The following is a 19,380-nucleotide window of genomic DNA, read 5'->3' on the forward strand; positions in this document are numbered from 1 at the left end:
GCAGGAGAAGGCTGCGCCTGGGACTGAGGTGACTAGGAAAGGAGGCAGGTCTTCCAGGTGGGAAGAGAGTGAAGAGCAAGAAAAGAGTGTAGTGTGCCGGCCGGATCCCATGAGGAAGACTGGGGAGGCAGAGTTGGAAGAAGCCCCCGCCCTCCAGTCATTTCAGTTTGCGAAGGCTAAGATGCAAAAAGCCTGAGGAGAAGGGGACCCTTTCTAGGCTCCTGCCGCTCCAAAAAGCAATTTCAGCGTTTGTGACATTGTCCTAGAGTCTGCAGAACAACACTTTCTGGGTTGGGCCGGAGAACACTGTCTGGAGTTTGCTGCATAAATCTGAGATCAGCTGTGTCAGCACAATCTCAACAGCTGCAAATGTGGGTATCCAGTGCCACCTGTGGGGTTGGACTCCCTAATTTTTTACAAAAGCCTTTTGAAAGGATCTTAGTCAGAAAAGTGCCATTATCCGCATTGAAATTCTGATGCAAGTGAAATCTTTCTAAGAAATCCTTTGCCACTTATTGAGCACCCCAGCCCTGCCCTTCCATCCACCCCAGTTATGACTTGGGGGCATTATCAGGAAGGACCCACTGTTATCCATCCTAACACAGAATGAGCATGAGAACCCAAAGGCCATGAGCAGAGTGGACAAAGTCCTTATTATGAGGTTACCAATGAACCAGATGCTAAATCACTAACATAAATAAATCTGCATTGATCAAAATCATGTGCCTTAACAGAATCAGACAGAATCCCCCAATTCCACCCATACTATCCAAGACCCTCTCATCATCAGTTTTTGGATACTTGGCAAACTCTCTGAAATACTGTTTCAAAAACCAATAGAAATGTGGTATTCCAGCTGCCTAGATCATGATTGATTTCCATGTTCTAGGATTAAAACACAGCTGACATTTGTGCAAAGTCTTTTTGCTCCCATCTATAATTAATATTTCTGTTGGCTTTAAATATTCTGGAAAAGTTCTGTCTTTAAAAAAACACCAAAACAAAACACCAAAAAGACTTAATACATATCCCTGTAGATTTCTTGCAGCAAAGGGTGCAGGGCGGCGTCAGATTCAGTCTTTTTGATGACCTGCACCAGCTGCGCGTGCTCTGTGACCAGCTGCCGAAGGTCTGCCATCTTCTGGAGCAGCTTGGGGAAGAGGAAGGCATCGTCGGGGTGGTTGTTCTGCAGGTGAAGCTGCAGCACGTGCACGATGCTCTCCTGCATCCTCTCAATGTGTCCCACATTCAGGAGGCCCGGCCGATCTAGGCTCAGAAGGAAAAAGAGGGTGTCTTTAGAGCGAGCGAGGGAGGGAGGGAGCAAGTGAGCAGCCGGGCCCTGTCTGGGCTCTGGGCACTGAAGGGCAGCCAGGGCAGGGGCCCTTTGTGGGATTTTAAAGAACCTTCTGAATCACAGCACACAGTTCGATTGGTGCAGAGCCTCTCCTCTGGAGAACACAATTTGCTGCGCTTGATAAGACTGAAAAGTAACAAGAGAGTCTAGAGCAGAGTCAGCCATCGAGGGCTGAGAAGAGCATCGAGAGCTGGAATGTGCAGGAGTCAATGAAGCTCCGAGGCCACACCCAGCGAGCAGAACCAGGACCCTGTTGGCCCTCGTGAGCACCGGGCAGCATCCCTAGAGAAGAGGCGATTGAGGCCAAGGACCAGGAAATGGGTCTCCAGAGGCCTCATCCGAACACCGGTTATGGGACCTACAAACTCGCTCAGCCTCAATACAGGTCTCTGCACTACATCTCAGCGCTTTTGCAAATGATAAAGTGTTGTATAAATGTGAGATGCTGCCTTTTAAAAAGGGACATCATGAATTCAGTATTTCATAGTCCATAACCACGGGAATAAGCATTTAGTCCACCTCAAGGTTTAAAAACAGTGCTTCCAGCTGAAGGTGTGAAGACGAAAATGAAACTGTTCCTGCCCTCAGGCAGCTTACACTCAAAGACAACATGAACACAAACGAACACAGAGAATATATTTACAAAATAAATATGCATTAAGTTTGGGGGAGCAGGAAAGGTCTCATGGAGAAGGGGTTACCTGAACAGTTTTGAAGAAAACAATGAATTCTGGGAGGCAGGAATGAGGTAGGAGAGCATTCCAAGCATGGGGGTAGCCCTAGTTGTGTTGCTGACCTAGCTTCCCTTCAAATGTCTGAACCAGTCCTAATAACTGGGGCAGGGGAGGAGACAATTCATTACCACTTGGGATTCCCTTAAGGAAGAGTGATGGAATCCTCAGCTTCTTCCTTTCCTGAAGGACTAGAAAAGGTCAGCCCAAATCTCAGGGCAGAAATGACCTCTTCTGTGCCTCTCTACAAGGTTCTTTTAGGGACAGCCTCTGCTGGCCTGAGGCAGGTCTATTTTAAGGTGTATGAGCAAGCCAAGCATTTGGTGACAGGATAGCCAACTTCCCTGCAGGGCAGGGAGGCCCACATTTATCTTCCACTGAATGAGAGCCTCCCAACAAACACCGTGAAAGTACATCAGCTTTTAACTGTTGTTAGCAGCAGAAAGCAACACTTCTAAGGAGAGAAACATTGGGGAGAAATCTTTGCCCCAAACAATTCTGTTACAATGCCAGTAGCCCCACTCTGTAAGGAAATGACTTAGAAGAGTAAGGGATCATGTGGTCTCCAAGAAAAATCATTTGTGCCCACCTGAATGAATGCAAATCAAAGCCTTACAAACTGAATGATACCCATAACATTGGGAAATACAGAGCAGCTCAGGTTAGCTCCGCAGTGAACAAGAAATGGACATGCTGCTAAAGTTAGGAAAATAAAATTAACTTATAGAACAGGGCTTCTTAAACTTTTTTCACTCACAATACCTTTTCGCCCAAGAAATTTTTATGTGACCCTGGGTATATAGGTATATAAAATAGGTATACAAATCAAACATTTACTGCCAAATTTTTCACGACCTCCAGATTCAGTTATGTGACCCTATGTGGGGTTGCAACCCCACAGTTTAAGAAACTCTGTTATGGATTATTCCGCTTGATCCAATGATCCCATTATTAGGACTATACATATCCCATCCCCACCCAAGAACAGTAACTTACCTATCAAAATATTCATAGCACCTTATTTGCGATAGCAAAATAATGGGAAAGGACTTTGTGCACACACGCAAGAGTAGAAAGAAAAATGGCTTAGGCACTGTGCACAGCAAAGACAGCTTACATTCTAGTCACAGGAGACAACACGCCATATGGCGAGATGGGAATGTTACTGTACCACAGTAACGCGAATTCCTATGAAAAATACAAAGCAGGAACAGAACGACTTTGACAATGCTACAGACGGAAGAATTAGGGTAAAACACTGACTTTTGTTGCTGGGGCAGTTAGGGAGCGCCACAGCGCAGAGAGCTTCAGGAAGACTCCTTTTCCTGAGTTCAAATGTGACCTCAGACACTTCCTCGCAGGGTGATCCTGGGCGAGTCACTTAGCCCACTTTGCAGAGACTAAACACAGACTAAAAAAACTAGGTAGTAACAAAACATACCCAGGAGAAGAGATCAGAGGCAAATAGGCTTAAAAAAAGGTTTTTTTGGTAACATGCTCTTAAAAAAACAAAAAACTGGTGAACAATTTAGTTCATATATAATCTTATTTTTAACTGTGCTTATTGTCTATTGATGGTTAGTAAGTGTCGGGTTTTTTCCCGTTTCCCAAGGAAGGTTTTAAAAAAGGTCAGTTTTCCATCGTACCATCCCCAAGATTCCAAGCCCATCGCAGACTAACGTTTAGAACTACTCACCTCCACAGCATATTATAGCAGCCACAAAAAGGGAAAGGTCACTGTCATCCAGCCCCAGGGCATTGAATTTCATTGCAAAATCAAACTTGGGCTCCATGATGTCACAAAACGGCTTTCTTAAACTTTTCAGGAACTCGCGGGTTATGAAGCCATTTCCATAGGCCACTAACATCCCGTCTTTGTTCATCACTGACGACAACATTGCGAATATGGCTTCATAGACCCCGTACTTTAACAAAGTCACCTGGTCATTCAGGTCTAGATTTGCAAAGCCGGGGATGGATTTAGCAAACTCCGTCACCTCCGTGACAGTCTCTACAGAGGTGCACTGGCAGCAGTGGAATATCCGGACCTCCGCCTCCTTGTTCTGGATCCCGTTGGCCACCAGCTTGGCCACCAGTGTCTTTTCCGCCATGCACAGGGTTTCCATGTCATGTATGACAAAAGGCTGCGGAAGAAGACACCAAAACAACTTGTTTTTAAAAGGTTTCATCAAGGCGCAGATGCAGTTAGTTGTGACATTGCTGTGGAGGAGGCAGTGGCACTGGCCTGGACACAGCGGGGGATACTTAAGGGTCTCCTCGCCCTAGACTGGGGGCGGGGGGAGCACAACACAGAAAAGATAATTCAATAGAATGGAATGGAAGAAAGTACAGAGGACTTGGAGCCTGGTGCAATGCTTGGTTTCCAGGCTCAGCTCTATGGTTTGTATAGTCTCCCAGCCTCAGTTTCCTTATCAGTGTTAATGGGCCCCAGGATGCTGTGGGTATCCAATAATGCATGTAAAGAACTTGGTGAACACTCCAATGTGATTGAAACGTGTCGTGGGAGAGAAGGAGCGTGTTACCAGGGGTGGAAGACAGATCCTGGACTCACGGCCTGCCTTTGTGGCCATTGGCAAGGCCCTTAATTCCTCATTGCCCACCTGACTGTCCTAGTCTGGGGCTTGTCTGATGTTTCCCATAGGCCTCGTGGAATCGTCATCATCCCCCCACCTCTTACCTCCCCTCAGCCCCTCTGATTGGAGGGTGGAGCCATTCAAAGAGGGGGCAGTTCAGGACAGACTTCTCTACGTCTCCCACCTGGCTGCACTATTCTGGGACTGCTCGGGCTGACCCCAGCCCTTTTCAGCTCTCTTGTGTGTGCTGTTTCCCCCACATCGGATTATAAGCTTTCTGAGGGTAGGGACTGTCTCTCCTTCTTTGTATTCAAAACACCAGTGCTTGGCACATAGTAGGCACTTCATAAATGTTTCCCAGCTATAAGTATGACAACTTCTCAATGCTCATGCAACTTGTTCAGTAAGAGTAAGTGACGGGTAAGTTTCCTGTCTATATCAGTGGAGTTTCCACACCAGGAATTCCCCAGGAGAATGTGTGGAGTATCAAGTAAGCCACTTTCACTGTAGAGAATGTGAATTTGTTGCTGTTCAGTTGTTTCAGTCATGTCTGACCCTTCATGACCCCATCCGGAGTTATCTTGGCAAGGATACTGAAGTGCTTTGCCATTTCTTTCTCTCATGGATCCAGGGGTTTCATTTTGTCAAGCAATCAGAGGTTAAGTGACTTGCCCAGGGTCACATAGCTAGGACGTTTCTGAGGCTGGATTTGAACTTGGGTCTTCCTGACACCAGGCCCAGTGCTCTAAGCACTGAGCCATTACTTACCTCTCCTAGGTAAAAGTACTAAAAATGACCAAGAGAATGATAGTAACGACTGCCACATTTCTGTTAAATCTGCCCAAACGCAGTCTGTAAATCCATTGTCTTACCCCTGGGTCTATAAGGTGTGAAGTTATCAAGAGCCTCAAAGGTGACCTCAGTCCTCATTACTTCACTCTGTCAGGGATCTGGTGTTTCACTGTAGGGACACACAGCCCCACTGCTGAGCAGGGAGTCTTTGTGAGGACTCTGGACTCAAGACTGTGCTGTGGCCCACCTCTCGGTAATGAAGAGGTCTCTCACACAGCATGTGCAGAGTCCCCCTGGACCTTTCTCCACAGAGGCTGCCCAGAGCCCAGACTTCCCTCTACACAGGAACCCAAGGTCACCCCATGCCACAAAGATGCACTGGAGCAGGTCTTTGCATGATTCAAATATTAAAACAGTCCCTAGCATTTATACAGTGCTTTTCAGAGCTGTTTACAAGTATGTCACTCGATCCTCACAACAACCATGGAGGTAGGTGCTATTATGACTCCCATTTTACAGATGAGGAAAACAGGAAGAGAGGTGACATGACTTGCCGGGGTTACAGAATTCTTGTCTGAGGCAGGACTTGAATTCAGGTCTTCCTGAATTCTAGGTCTCCAGCATTCTACCCCCCATACTCTGTAGCTGCCTTCGTAATCATCCATGCCTGCCTGTTCTCTAGGACTCTAATCTAAGTGTTCCCATCAATTAGCCACAATGGGTTTACCCAACATGCTGGGGGCTTTCTGTGCTGTGTCCCAAAATCACAGGGATGTCAGCAGAGCCTTCAGGTTGTCTTCTTGTCCCTCATTTCTTACCACATGACTAGTCACCTCCTCTTTCATTTCAAACATTTCTTTGATGGCATCTTTTACCCTAGTTCTTCTAAGTCTACCATTTGTTTTGTTCGTTCATTTTTTTTTGGGGGGGGCAGTGAGGGTTAAGTGACTTGCCCAGGGTCACACAGCTAGTAAGCGTCAAGTGTCTGAGGCCAGATTTGAACTCAGGTCCTTCTGAATCCAGGGCTGGTGCTTTATCCACTGCGCCACCTAGCTGCCCCCTAAGTCTACTGTTTGTTAACAACCTGCTCACACTCACCATTCTCCCTTGTGGGTGAGCTTCATTTTTTATTCTTCAGTCCCAGCCTTGCCCCACCAGTAGGGTTAGACCAGTAGGCTATTGGTATTTAAAAGTGGGCTTTTGTTTTGAGATAAAGTTTAGGGACAGCTTTGTGGTTTCCTGAAGGTGATCCAGGTTGCTTTTTCTCCCCAGAGAACTTAAGGCTCTCCTAGGCCATTTGTATTGTCTGCCACAAATGGATGTACTCAGGCCAAAGCCCTATAGGCTGTACATCTTAACCTGGGCTCTAGGACCTTTTAAAGCCAAGATGGCAGATTAAAGGCAGGGACTTACCAGAGTTCTGCCAAATCCCCCTCCAAACAACTTTAAAATAATGCCTCAAAACAAATTCCAGAGTGGAAGAACCAACAAAAAAGAAACTGCAACACATTTCTAGCCCATGACAACTTAGAAGGTTATCAGGAAAAGTCTGTCACTGGGATGAAAGTTGAGTGCAGTCCATCACAGGCCAAGAACACCTTGGATGTGACTGAATTAGTAGCAGCAGTTTGGGGCTCTTAGCCCACAGATAGTAAGGGAGTTGGACAACTGGTCAGAAGAATATTGCAGGGGATCCTTTGTCAGCCCTGGGTGCAGGATTCTGTTGGATTGCCCATATGTGATTCCTGGTTGCAGTCCAAGAATGAGGAGGAGCATTAGCACACTAGAGAATGTGGCTGCAGGAGAGTAGGGACCCTGGTTACAGTTTCAGAGCAGAAAACAGCCCATGAGAGCAGGGACCACACCTCTCCTTAAAGGTGTATATATGCCCAAAGACTCAAAGAAAATGTGAATTGGTTTCAGGCCCAAAAAGAATTTTTGGGAAGGGCTCAAAAAAGGATTTCAAAAAATCAAATAAGAGAGGCAGAGGAAAATTAAGAAAAGAAATTAGAGTGGTGCAAGAAAATCATGAAAAGAGAATAAACGGCTTGGTAAAGGAGGGGTATACACACTCATGCACACAAACTGAAGAAAATGACACCTTAAAAAACATAATAGGGAGCAGCTAGGTGGCTCAGTGGATAGAGCACCAGCCTTGGAGTCAGGAGTACCTGAGTTCAAATCTGGCCTCAGACACTTAACACTTACTAGCTGTGTGACCCTGGGCAAGTCACTTAACCCCAATTGTCTCACTAAAAAAACCCCAAACCCCCAAAGAAAAAAACAAAACAAAACACCATAATAGGCTAAAATGACAAAAAGAGGCACAAAAATCGACTGAAGAGAAGAATTCCTTAAAAAGCAGAATTGGCTAAATGGAAAAGGAGATACAAAAACTCACTGAAGAAAATAACTCCTTAGTAATTAGAATTGGGCAAGTGGAAGCTAATGATTATGAGACATCAAGAAACAATAAAACAAAACCAAAAGAATGGAAAAATGGAAGAAAATATGAAATATCTCATTGGAAGAACAACTGATCTAGAAAATAGATTGAGGTGAGATAATTTAAGAATTATTGGACTACCTGGAAGCCATGATAAAAAAAGACTAGGCATCATATTTCAAGAAATTATTAAGGAAAACTACCATGATATCCTAGAAGCAGAGGGTAAAATAGAAATTGAAATGGAAAGAATCCACTGTTCACCTCCTAGAAAAGATCCCAAAATGAAAACTCCAAGGAATATTACAGTCAAATTCTGGAGCTACCAGGCCAAGGAGAAAATATTGCAAGTAAGCAGAAAATATTGTGGAGACACAGGATAACCCAAGATTTGGCAGTTTCTACATTAAAGGATCAGAGAACTTGGAATATAATGTTCCAGAGAGCAAAGGAGCTAGGATTATGACTAAGAATCATCTATCCAGCAAAACTGCGTATAATCTTTCCAGGGGAAAATGGGCATTCAATCGAAATAGAGAATTTTCAAACATTCCTGATGGAAAAAAAACCAGCTGAATTAAAAAAAAATCTCACATTCAAATGGAAGCCTCTAGAGAAGCATAAAAAGTAAACAGGAAAGAGAGATCATAAGGGATTCAATAAGGTTAAACTGTTGACATGCCTACATGGGAAGATGATCCTCTCAAAAACTACTCATTATTGGGGTGGTTAGAAGGAGGATACATTATGATGGGATGATAAAAACAAAGGCAAAGTCGGGAGATCAGAAAGATGGAGAAGGGGGAAGGGAGAGGTAGAGTGAGGTAAATCATCCCACATCAAAGATATAAAAGAGCTTTTCCAGTGGAGGGGAAGATGGTAGTAGGGAGGAGGGGCTAAGGAAGACAATGCCTGAACCTTACTTTGATTAGAATTGGCTCAAAGAGGAAATAACATACACACTCAATTGGGTTTAAAAATCCTTTTTGCCCTACAGGAAGTAGGAGGGAAAGGGGACAAGAAAAGTAGGGGGATAGCAGAAGGGAGGGCAGACTGGGAGAGGTCAGAAGCAAAACACTTTTGAGGAGTGAATACTTCGTGGTCACCATCTGAATGGCTGCTGTCTGTGAAGTGTCTAAAATTCTAGCTAGTCTGTCTAAAAAATTAATGAGTGGTTGCCAATAAATTAGAAGCTTTAGCAAGAGTTTAGACTTTTAAGCATTTATTAGGGATCATAAGAATTTGGTGAGGAGAGAGAGAGAGGCCTATCTAACTATCTCAGGGAGCCAGCATTTCTAGCTCCACTTCCTACGAGGTCCTGACAAAAGAGAGAGAGCCTCACCCCTTCTTCATCCCACAAGCCTCCTGTGAAAACTGGAAACATCCCATCCACATGCACACACAGCTCCAAGCTAATTGGTTGGTAGCTTTGATCAACAGTACCCACGAGCAAACGTCACTTCCTGACGCCAAGGAACTGACCTTCCAAGCCACATGGCTTGCCCTCAGACGCCTTCTCCTCATGGAAGAGCTTTCCTACAGTAACTCTCCAGCAGGTGGCGTCACTCCAATTGTCACAGGAGGGATAGGGTAAAAGGACAGAGGGAGAAAAAGATAAAGGGGAAAAATAGGATGAAGGAAAATACACAGTAATCCTAACTGAAAAAATTTTACAGCAGGTTTTTCTGATAAAGGCCTCATTTCTAAAATATATAGAGAACTGAGTCAAATTTAAAAGAAGACAAGCTATTCCCCATTTGCTAAATGGTCAAAGGATTTGAACAGGTAGTTTTTGGACAAAGAAATCAAAGAAATCTATGGTCATGTAAAAAAAAATGCTCTTAGGGGCAGCTAGGTGGTGCAGTAGATAAAGCACCAGCCCTGGATTCAGGAGGACCTGAGTTCAAATCCGGCCACAGACACTTGACACTAGCTGTGTGACCCTGGGCAAGTCACTTAACCCTCATTGCCCCACCCCCCAAAAAAAAGAAAAGAAAAGAAAAGAAAAAAAATGCTCTTAATCACTATTGATTAGATAAATGGAAATTAAAACACCTCTGAGGTACCACCTCACATCTATCTGATTGACCATAACAGAAAAGGAAAATGACAAATATTGGAGGGGACATGGGAAAATTGGGACACTAAAGTATTGTGGGTGGAATTGCGAACTGATACAACCATTCTGGAGAACAATTTGGAACTATGCCCAAAGGGCTATCAAACTGTGTATACCCCTTTGGCCCAACAATAACACTATTAGGTCTGTATCCCAAAGAGATTTTTTTAAAAAGGAAAAGGACCTGTATATACAAAGATATTTATAGCAGTTCTTTTTGTGGTGGCAAAGAATTGGAAATTGAAGGGATGCCCATCAATTGGGGAACGGCTGAACAAGTTGTGGTATATGAGTCATGGAATACTATTGTGCTATAAGAAATGAGCAGGATGCTTTCAGAAAAATCTGGAAAGACTTACATGAACTGATGCTGAGTGAAGTGAGCAGAACCAGGAGAACATTGTATACAGTAATAGCAATATTGTATGATGATCAACTGTGAAAGACTTAGCTATTCTCAGCAATACAATGATCCAAGACAGTTCTGAAGGACTTATTAAAAATGCTATCTACCTCCAGAGGAAGAACCGATGGAGTTTAAAATGTAGATTGAAGCACACTATTTTAAACTTTCTTTTTCTTTCTTTTTTTTTGGTCTGTTTTCTTTCACAACATGACTAATATGGAAATATATTTTGCATGACTGCACATGTATTACCTATATCAAATTGCTTTCCTTCTTAATGAGCCAGGAGGGGAGAAAGGGAAGGAGAGAATTTGGGATTCAAAATTTTGAAAATAATGTTAAAATTGTTTTTACATGTAATTAGATAAAATATCTAAATTAAGAGATATCTTGATTTTATGCTTTAAAAGCATTCTTTGGTAGAATCCATCCATAGGCTTCTGCAGACTGACTGCCCAAGGGCTCTGTGACCTACACCTAGGTGCAGAGCCCCTTGTCAGACAGCATTTCTTTATCTGGGCACTAGACGGTTCTCACTGCTGGCTTTTTCTTTTGTGGACTATTGGGTGATGCTTGAGTGGGTCCGGCCCTCTTCTCAATGTGATCGGCACAAAATCACTTACAAAAAGGGAGCCTCTCTTCAGCTTTGTCTCTGTGCTGGGTCTCCTCTCTCCCGGGGGCTTGCAGGTGTCTTCTTGTTTCACAGCCATGAGGACAGCTCCAGGAGGTAGTTTGCTCCAAGCACTTCGGATCTTTTCTTTTATTGGAAACACATAATAGCCCTGGGAGGTAGGTACCACAACCATTACCCCTGGGGGGGGGGCGAGTTTTGCCAGGGGTCACAGAGCTAACAAATGTCAGTGGGAGAGGCTGAATCTCTAGCTACCTGACTTCATGTTGGTCCAAGGCCACCCTGTGCCTCCCTAAGAGCTCTATGTAGAAGATGCCAGACCAGATCATTAGTGGATGTGACTGCTGAGCCAGTGTCAGAGATGGCTGAAGAAATGCAACAACAGGGGAGGTGCAGCCGAGCTGGAGATGGGTGAAGGTCCCAATTTTCAAAGGAAGAGAAGAGAGGCTTCCAACTGGGACAATCCAGGAAAGCAGGAGGACTGGAGGCCTCCTGGGGGCTGCTTCATAGCAGGGACCCCTGCCCCCCTCCCTGTTCTACGCCCTTGGCTGGGAGCCACACCCTCCGAATAGTCCTTAGTCATAATTCTTAGCTGCCCCCGAGGCTCGCCTCAACTGGGGCCTCCTCCTAGCGGACTTCCTTGATTTTATTTCCCAGACTGAAAGTATGCTCTGCCAGCCGACCTCTTCCTGGAAAGCCTTGTGTGAATCTCCCTTGATCTCACAATCTACTTCTAATCCAAAGGGCTTTAAATCGAAAATGAAGAGGGTAGAGAAGAAGACACCCCCTAGGAAGAGCTCCAGTGTAGAAGGGGGGGGGCCAGAGCGGCCAGGGCTTCTCCATGGACCCTTTCCTGAATTTTGTCTTCTGGGAATTTCTGGCATGGGTCATCCCATACTAAACTCGCTGCTTTTTTAAAAGGTGACAAATTCTGGCCTTGGAAGAGGAAGCCTGGCCTCTGTGACGCTGGCTGCTGTGGGACCCTAGGCAGCTTGCTCTGAGCTACTCTCGAAGGTGCCACCCTGAGTTTGGTGAAGGGAGTCTCCTCACCTGGGAGTTCCCTATGGCCCAGAACCAAGGTTCGATTCTAATCCCTTTCCTTACTAGTCCAAATGGATCATTGTCGTTGAGGTCATTTACCTTGACTTTAGTGATGCAGGGCACAAACTTTCTCCTGTCATTCTTACAAAGAAGATGGAGAGAGCTGTCAGCAATAGTTAGGTAGACTGAGGGCTGGCTGGCTGGACTCAAAAGCAGCTTTGGAGGAGGTCTGCTGAGGTGTGCCCCTGGGCTCTCTCCTTGCCATTTCACACTGGATGAGCCAGAAGGGGCCTCAGAGCCGTCTGCTCACGTTGGCTTCATACAGAGGTTCCGGGAGAGGATCTGTGATTATAAAGAAGGAGACGCACAGACGCGCATCTACACCACTTGGGTGCCCTGGCCAGGCTTCTCCCAAGCTCTTGGGGAGGGAGGCTTTCCATCAAGTGTGAGCTTGTGGGGCTGGTAGGGCACAGGATCAAAGGCAGGCAGCCTGGAGGGAGAGGTGAGCCTCACCCACTTTCCTTCCAGGACTGGTGTTTCAAAGCTGTATGGGAGAACAGTTCATCCTTTAAAAGGACAGATCTTCAGGTGCTCCTGCGTTAGCCCCATCCACTCAGGCCGGGCAGCTGAGGGTGTCTGAGGCAGCAGCACCTCCAACATGCAGACTCCCTCTTTGAGAGCTTAAAGGGATGCACGGATCACTGCCCCTCCTCCCCTAAGGAAGCCGTTCAGCTGGGCAGATCGCCAATCTCCTGGGGCCTGGGGGGGAGCAAGCGAGAGAGGGAGGGAGGGCGAGCGGCAGGAAAAGCCCCTCCCAGGGTAATTGGTGGGAAGGGCACCCTTCCTTCCTACACCCTGGGCAAAGGTAGCTAGGTGTGGCCCTGCACAGCAGACAGCCTCCCCTGGGTGGACGGTGCGACGCTGACTGCAATCAGGCTGTAATCAGAGGCTCACCAGGTTTTCTCTTTTCGCTTGACTCTTTTTTTTAAATTTTTTTTTTTTTTTGCAGGGCAATTGGGGTTAAGTGACTTGCCCAGGGTCACACAGCTAGTAAGTGTTAAGTGTCTGAGGCTGGATTTGAATTCAGGTCCTCCTGAATCCAGGGCCGGTGCTCTATCCACTGCGCCACCTAGCTGCCCTGTTCGCTTGACTTTTAACCCCAATTCTCTTTACTCTTCTTTTGCAAAACTTCAGTGTGTTTAAATTGTTTTTTTTTTTTTCTTGTGGGGTTGCCGATCTTTTCTGCAGGGCCATGTGGACCGGGGTTAGGAGTCCTGGATTCTGCCACCGCCTCCCTTCCGACCTCTTCGTTTTCCCCCTCTAGAAGAAGGGCTTGGACTGGATACACCCTGATAATCCCTTCGAACCCAAGTTCTGCCATTGTGTCCCCAGGGACACTGCTGGTGAATTATCCAAGCCCTGTCCCTTCCCTGCCCTTTCTGGGCATTACCAGCTGGGCACCTTTTTCTCCATCAGCCTCCCCACCCCAGAAAGCTCTAGTGAATGAGGAAAGAAGAGGCGAGCAGCCCTGCTGGGAGCTGAGGGCTGTCCATGGGGAGGGGCCCCATGCTTGGAGCTGGCGATCCATGGCCTGTGTTCAAGGGCCCTTCACAGGGTTTTTGGCATTGCAGGACGTCTGCAGAGGGCTGAGGGGAGAACGGGGAAGAAGTGGCGTTGGAGATTTCCCCTGGATTTTAGCTCTTTGGGGCGTCCTCGTCTCATATCTGACTAGCTGCGTGACCCTGGGCCGGTCACTTCTCCCCAGCTTCAGTTGGTTCATGCATAAAATGAGGATGGGAAGTGCACTCCCATCCCACATCAAAGGAGGCAACAGTCATGCAAAGCTCCGCAGGCTTGAGCACCGTGGACGCTAGCTGTTGGGGGGTGGGGGGTTAAGTTCCATAACGATTGGTGCTTAAACCAATAATGATAACACCTCCCTGATAAACGGGGCTTCCCACTGAAGCTTACAGGGTCCCATGTCTGTGCTGAGGGCTGCTACCCTCCCCCGCCCAGCCCTCTTCCTCTTCTGTTCTCACAGCCCTTGGAATCACTGTTATACGACCATTACATTCTATTAGTCGGTCAACAAACATTTATTCAACATCTTCAATGTGCCAGCCCTGTGCTAGGGGCTGGGGATATGAGGACAAAAATAAAACAGCCCCTGCCCCCAGACAGCTTACGTTCTGTAGGGAAACAGCCCAGACGCACTAAGGAGACTCCCTAATGCACAGGACATTTGGGTGATGCTGGGGGGTATAGGAGGGGTGGGAATCGGGCCAAGGCTCCTGGGAGAGGAGGGAGTTCAGTTCTTCCACGATGGAAGCTGCAGACATTCCAGGAGGGTAAGGCGCAGGGATGGCAGAGAACAGGCTGTGGCTCCCGACTGGCCAAGGACAGGGGCAGCCTCTCCTAGGACTGAGCCTGGACCAAGGATGGGCCGGAGCCCAGGGCATGTCTGCCACTGAAGTGAGCCACGTCCACGGCCCCATATTCTCAGGCTTTCCTTCCTCTCTTGTACATGTCATTGCCTTGGAAGAAGAGCAAGGGCCAGTGTGGCCTTGTGGGTGGTATCTGGGCCCCCGTGAGAATGCAGGCAACTGGCCACATGTGTGGCACCAGCTGAAGGGCTACCATTGAGCAGGGCCTCAGGGCAGAGAAGATAAGGGGAAGAAGATGCTTGTCTCCTTTGGCAACTAAGAACGGAGGGATGAAGTACCCTAGCACGGGCTGATGGGCTGGCTGGGCCTGTGCTCCATCCTGGGGTGCACCAGGGGAAAAGTGGAGGCTCAGGCTTACCAGGGAAGGTGCATGGCATCTGTTTAATGGGATTCACTGAGTGGGTCCTGTGTTCCACTAAGCGCAGGTCTTTCTTGTCTCCATCCCTGGACTGAAGTTGTTCTTGTTTGTTCTTTGTTTTCAAAGAGGGCCAGTGATATCACTGGGTATTGACTTGTGAGCGAAATGGATTTAAGTGAGGCCAAGTTGAACAAAGTCGGCAGCCTCCCTCTCTCTTCCTGAGTCACCACAGTCCAGGGGCAAGACAAAAGTCAGGATGACTGGGGCTGGTCTTGGCCTCTTTGATGTCTGACCAAGCTCTAAGCTCTCCACAGCGCCTTCATGGCCATTGGAACAAATGACTCCCATCTGCCCATTCCACTGGGGAAGTCACATGCTTGGGGTGGACACCCCCCATGGTCACCAATGAGTTTGAGGCCTGCTGGTTACCCTCAACCTGGTGTTGACTGCAGAGACAGTTTTACCAGAGTGTGGCTGTTGTGCATGCTATAGCTTCTTGGAGCCACAGGTGAGAGTTGGGGGACAGGTGGACACCAAAGATAGATGGGCAGTCCTCACACTAGAAGTGCTTGGCTTCCCTGAACACCCCATACACCCAATCCAGTCCAGATTCTTCTCTGAGTATGTTTGAATGTGTGTGAATGTGAGTATGTATATGTGTGTGTGTGTGTGGGGCATGTGTGAGTGTATGTGTGTGTGTATGTGTGAATGAGTGTATGTATGTGTATGTGTGAATGAGTGTATGTATGTGTGAGTATGGATTGTGTGTGAGTGTGTGTATATGTGTGTGAGTGTATGTATGAGTGTGTATTGTATGTGAGTGTGTATATGTATGTATTATGTGTGTATGTGTGTGAATGTATGTGTGAGTATGTATTAGGTGTGCGTGGGTATATGTGTATGTATTATGTGTGTGATTGTATGTATGAGTATGTATTGGGTGTGAGTGTGTGTATGTGTATGTATTATGCATGTGAGTGTGAATGTGTATTTATTGGGTGTGAGTGTGTGTATGTGTATGTATTATGCATGTGAGTGTGAATGTGTGAGTGTGTGGGGGTGGGGATGGGTGTCCTCAGGAGCCTGACCTTGCCTCATCTCAAGTCACTGACAGGACCAGTCTACAGCAAGAGAGCTGCAGTAGCCTGATGGCCCAAGTCCAAGTCGAGAGTGCCTTAGGTCCCCAAAGTGACCAGTTACCTTCTTGGTTGCAAACCCCCACATTCCTCTTTTCAAGTCTTTTTGTAAAAGAAAAAAAGCAAGAAAGCTGGTGAGCATTTTCTGCTTTCTTTCTCCCTCCCCACTTCCACTACTGATGCCTTTGGGCTGCTCAGCCAGGGTATGCTTTTCCCAATTTAATAAATAGGGCTGCTTTAACCCTCGAAATGACCTGCTTCTAAAAGAAAAAAGAAATGACCTGCTTTTGTTTAATTGGGGATATCATGCAGAATGAAAGACTCCGTTAAAGGAGGTTTGGCGTGTTCTTGAAAGTAAGCAGCTTGTGAAATACTAAAACTCTCAGAATAAGAACGGCGTCAAGCTACTCATTAGCACAGAGGGAACTTGTTTAACCACATTTGGAAGAAGGAAGCTCCAGACTTTCATTCACCAGCACGAAGACAGGACTGGCTGCTGTGGGAAGGCATTTGGTGATTAGTTCAAGCATGGGTGATCAGTGTCAGGGGGACTTCATGCCTAGGAAGGTGCTTGGGGGGATGACGATCATAGTCCAACACATGTTTGGCGGATCAGATGCCCTTCCCAGAAGCCTGCCTCCTGATTTACAGCCCTTCCTCCCTGATGCTCTTCCTACTAGAAAGGGAAGAGGCAGACCATAGTAGTGGTGGGAATTGGGAAGAGAGAGGGGAGAGCTGGGGACTGGAATGAGGGATGGGAGGCAGGAATGAATGGCTTTCTAAGATACGAATTTTAAAAACAAAACATTCTAAAAATTCCCAATGATACATTGCACTTTCTCTAATCCACAGACATTCTTGTTTGTTCCATTCCATAATCATAATAAGTGATAAAAAAAATCTTGGCAGACACGTCTGCTGCAACAAACCATTTGCAAAGCACTTTACAGACATGAATCCTTAGTAGCCACCTATTTTATGGAAGAGGAAACTGAGTCTGAGAGAGAATAAGTGACTTGTCCAAGGTCACAGTGAGTGTCTGAGGTGAGATTTGAACCTGGGTCTACCTCTGAGTCCAAGTTCTTCGCTCCCTCTACTATGCAATGCTAAACCGATGTTCAGCAACTTGTGGTCGAATGGTTATCAACTTGATGCATTAATAAATGTTGCTACTCCCATTAAGCCACGGACTTGTCATCTGGGCTTTTTGGGATAATGGTCATCCGATGGCAGAAAGGCAAGAGCTACTCTTTTCCCAACTGAGAAGTCACAGGAGAAGAACAAACTTTTCTTAAGAGGATTGCAAATGTTAACAAGACTGTGAAAGACTACCCCTAAGCACTAACTAGTCACAAGAGAAAAGCAAATCAAAACAACTCTAAGGTCTACTCACACCCAGGAAGCTGGTGAAGATGACAAAAGAGGGAAATAATCAATGCTGGATGGTCTGTGGGAAGATCAATACAATGATGCATTATTGGTGGAGTTGTAAGTTGGCCCAACCATTATGGAAGCAACATTGAGCTATGGAAAGAAAGTGACTGAAATACACATACCCTTTGACCCAGAGAACCCACAGCTAGCCATATACCTTAAGGAGGTCAAAGAAAGACCCCCATAGATCCCAAATACTCACAGCAGTGCATTTCATGGTAACAAAAAAAACTAGAACAAAGTAGACGCCCATTAATTCGGGGAATGGCTAAACAAATTGTGGTCCATGAAAGTAATCTATAAGAAATGATGGGGGCAGCTAGGTGGTGTGCTGGATTGAGCTTGGAATTGAGAAATCTTGACTTCAAATATGACCTAGTTGTGTGACCCTGGGCAAGTCACTTAACTCTTATTTGCCTCAGTTCCTCATCTGTATAATGGGGACACACTGGAGAAGGAAAGGGCAAAACATTCCAGCACTTTGTCAAGAAAACCCCATGGACAAAAGGCCACGGGGTCAAGCAGAGTCAGGCATGATTGAGTGACTGAACAAGAAATGATGCGTGTGAGGAATACCGAGAAGCCAGGGAAGACTTCTAAGAACTGATGCAGAGTGAAGTGAGCTTAGCCAGGAAAACCACACAAAGATGACAACCATGTCAGTGGTGCCAATACATGCCAGACTCATGTTCAAATCCTGGCTGTTTGCCCCTGAGCAAGTCCCTCTCCCACTCCCCAGGGCCTCAGTGTCTTCTTCTCTGAGTTCTGCGCTGCCCCCTTTTAGTCAGCACCCACAGTGAAATGGAAACAAAGGCACCTACTGGGTTGTTGCTGGCTTTTCCTGCCAGGATGATTCTAGCCTTGATCTTGTTCATATTAAAGTTTTTCAGGTAGGCTTCATAAATGCGCTTGGCGAGAGACTTGAGATCTGCAACTTCAGAATCTTCTATGTCATGTTCACATGTAAGAATCTCTGCTTTTAATTTTGCCTTTTCAGACCTTGGCATTCTCCCAAAACGGATGGCTGGGGGAAAGATGGCGGAGAAATAGGTCCAGAAATTAAAATAATGTCACAAGCAAGGGCTTCGCGCTGAACCCAAGGGCGACTCATGGTTGGACGCCCCCATTTATGATGTGAATATGAGGCCCCATGAGACAAAGTCCACTTCCCGGCACCCTTTGATTCTGCATCTAGTGACAAGGTCAAGGTGAACATGGAAGTCAGAATTTTACTGTGTAGGGAAGGGAGGAGGCAGTGAGCATCAAGTGCACTCAGGGCCGCACATACAACAAATATCTCAAGATAGAAGTGGGATGTATGGACTCTAGACTTTAAAGATGGGCTAACAGGGGGGGTTATCTCTCAGCACAGAAATGCTCCTTGTCTAGATGGGAGGATGGTCCCAGGGTGCCGCCTGCCCGGCACAAGGCGTACTAGGTGGTCCTCAGGCTCTTGGTTTCAAGGAGAGGGGAAGGAGCCTGGGTCAGAACTTCCTTGATTTGCTCCCTGATGGGAGCTTACTCTGCTCTCTGTACCCACGGATGACAAGCCCATCTGTGGGCATGTTTGGATGTCTGGGAACTGAAACCCCTGCTTTGGAAGCTGGAGAAGGGGATGCTCCGTACCCCCTCCTCCCAAGAGGTGCAGCCTCTTCTCATCTGTTCTAGAGTATTGGTTGGTTAACACTCCCAGGGCACTTGGGGGGCTCTCCTTCCCCCTGGTCCAGGGATGAGTCCTGAGGAGTCAAAGACCTGGCCCCCCCTCGGCTGCATCCCAGGAACTGGGGGCTCATGGGGGTCTGTCCGTCTCGGTGATGCTCTGCTGACAGGCTGGTCTTCCAGAGCCACGGGCTCCCCTTCATGCCCATGGGAGCATCTAGGCAGTATTCTAACA

General features: G+C 46.7%; 1 protein-coding gene across 3 annotated transcripts in view; it reads right to left on the bottom strand.

The window, feature by feature from the left end:
- Positions 1 to 627: 627 nt before the first annotated feature.
- The window catches only part of PPARA (peroxisome proliferator activated receptor alpha), a 53,071-nt gene continuing 34,318 nt past the window's right edge, over positions 628 to 19,380 (bottom strand). For all 3 annotated transcript variants that reach the window (XM_043967456.1, XM_043967455.1, XM_043967454.1), the window contains exons 5-7: positions 18,308 to 18,510; positions 3,782 to 4,229; positions 628 to 1,266 (exon numbers count right to left, since the gene is read on the bottom strand). In XM_043967456.1, coding sequence (XP_043823391.1) covers positions 1,019 to 1,266; positions 3,782 to 4,229; positions 18,308 to 18,510 — 899 coding nt within the window. In that variant the 3' untranslated portion in view covers positions 628 to 1,018. The remainder of the gene's footprint in view (positions 1,267 to 3,781; positions 4,230 to 18,307; positions 18,511 to 19,380) is intronic.

Source organism: Dromiciops gliroides, chromosome 5 (assembly GCF_019393635.1).
Source record: "Dromiciops gliroides isolate mDroGli1 chromosome 5, mDroGli1.pri, whole genome shotgun sequence".
Lineage (NCBI taxonomy): Eukaryota > Metazoa > Chordata > Mammalia > Microbiotheria > Microbiotheriidae > Dromiciops > Dromiciops gliroides.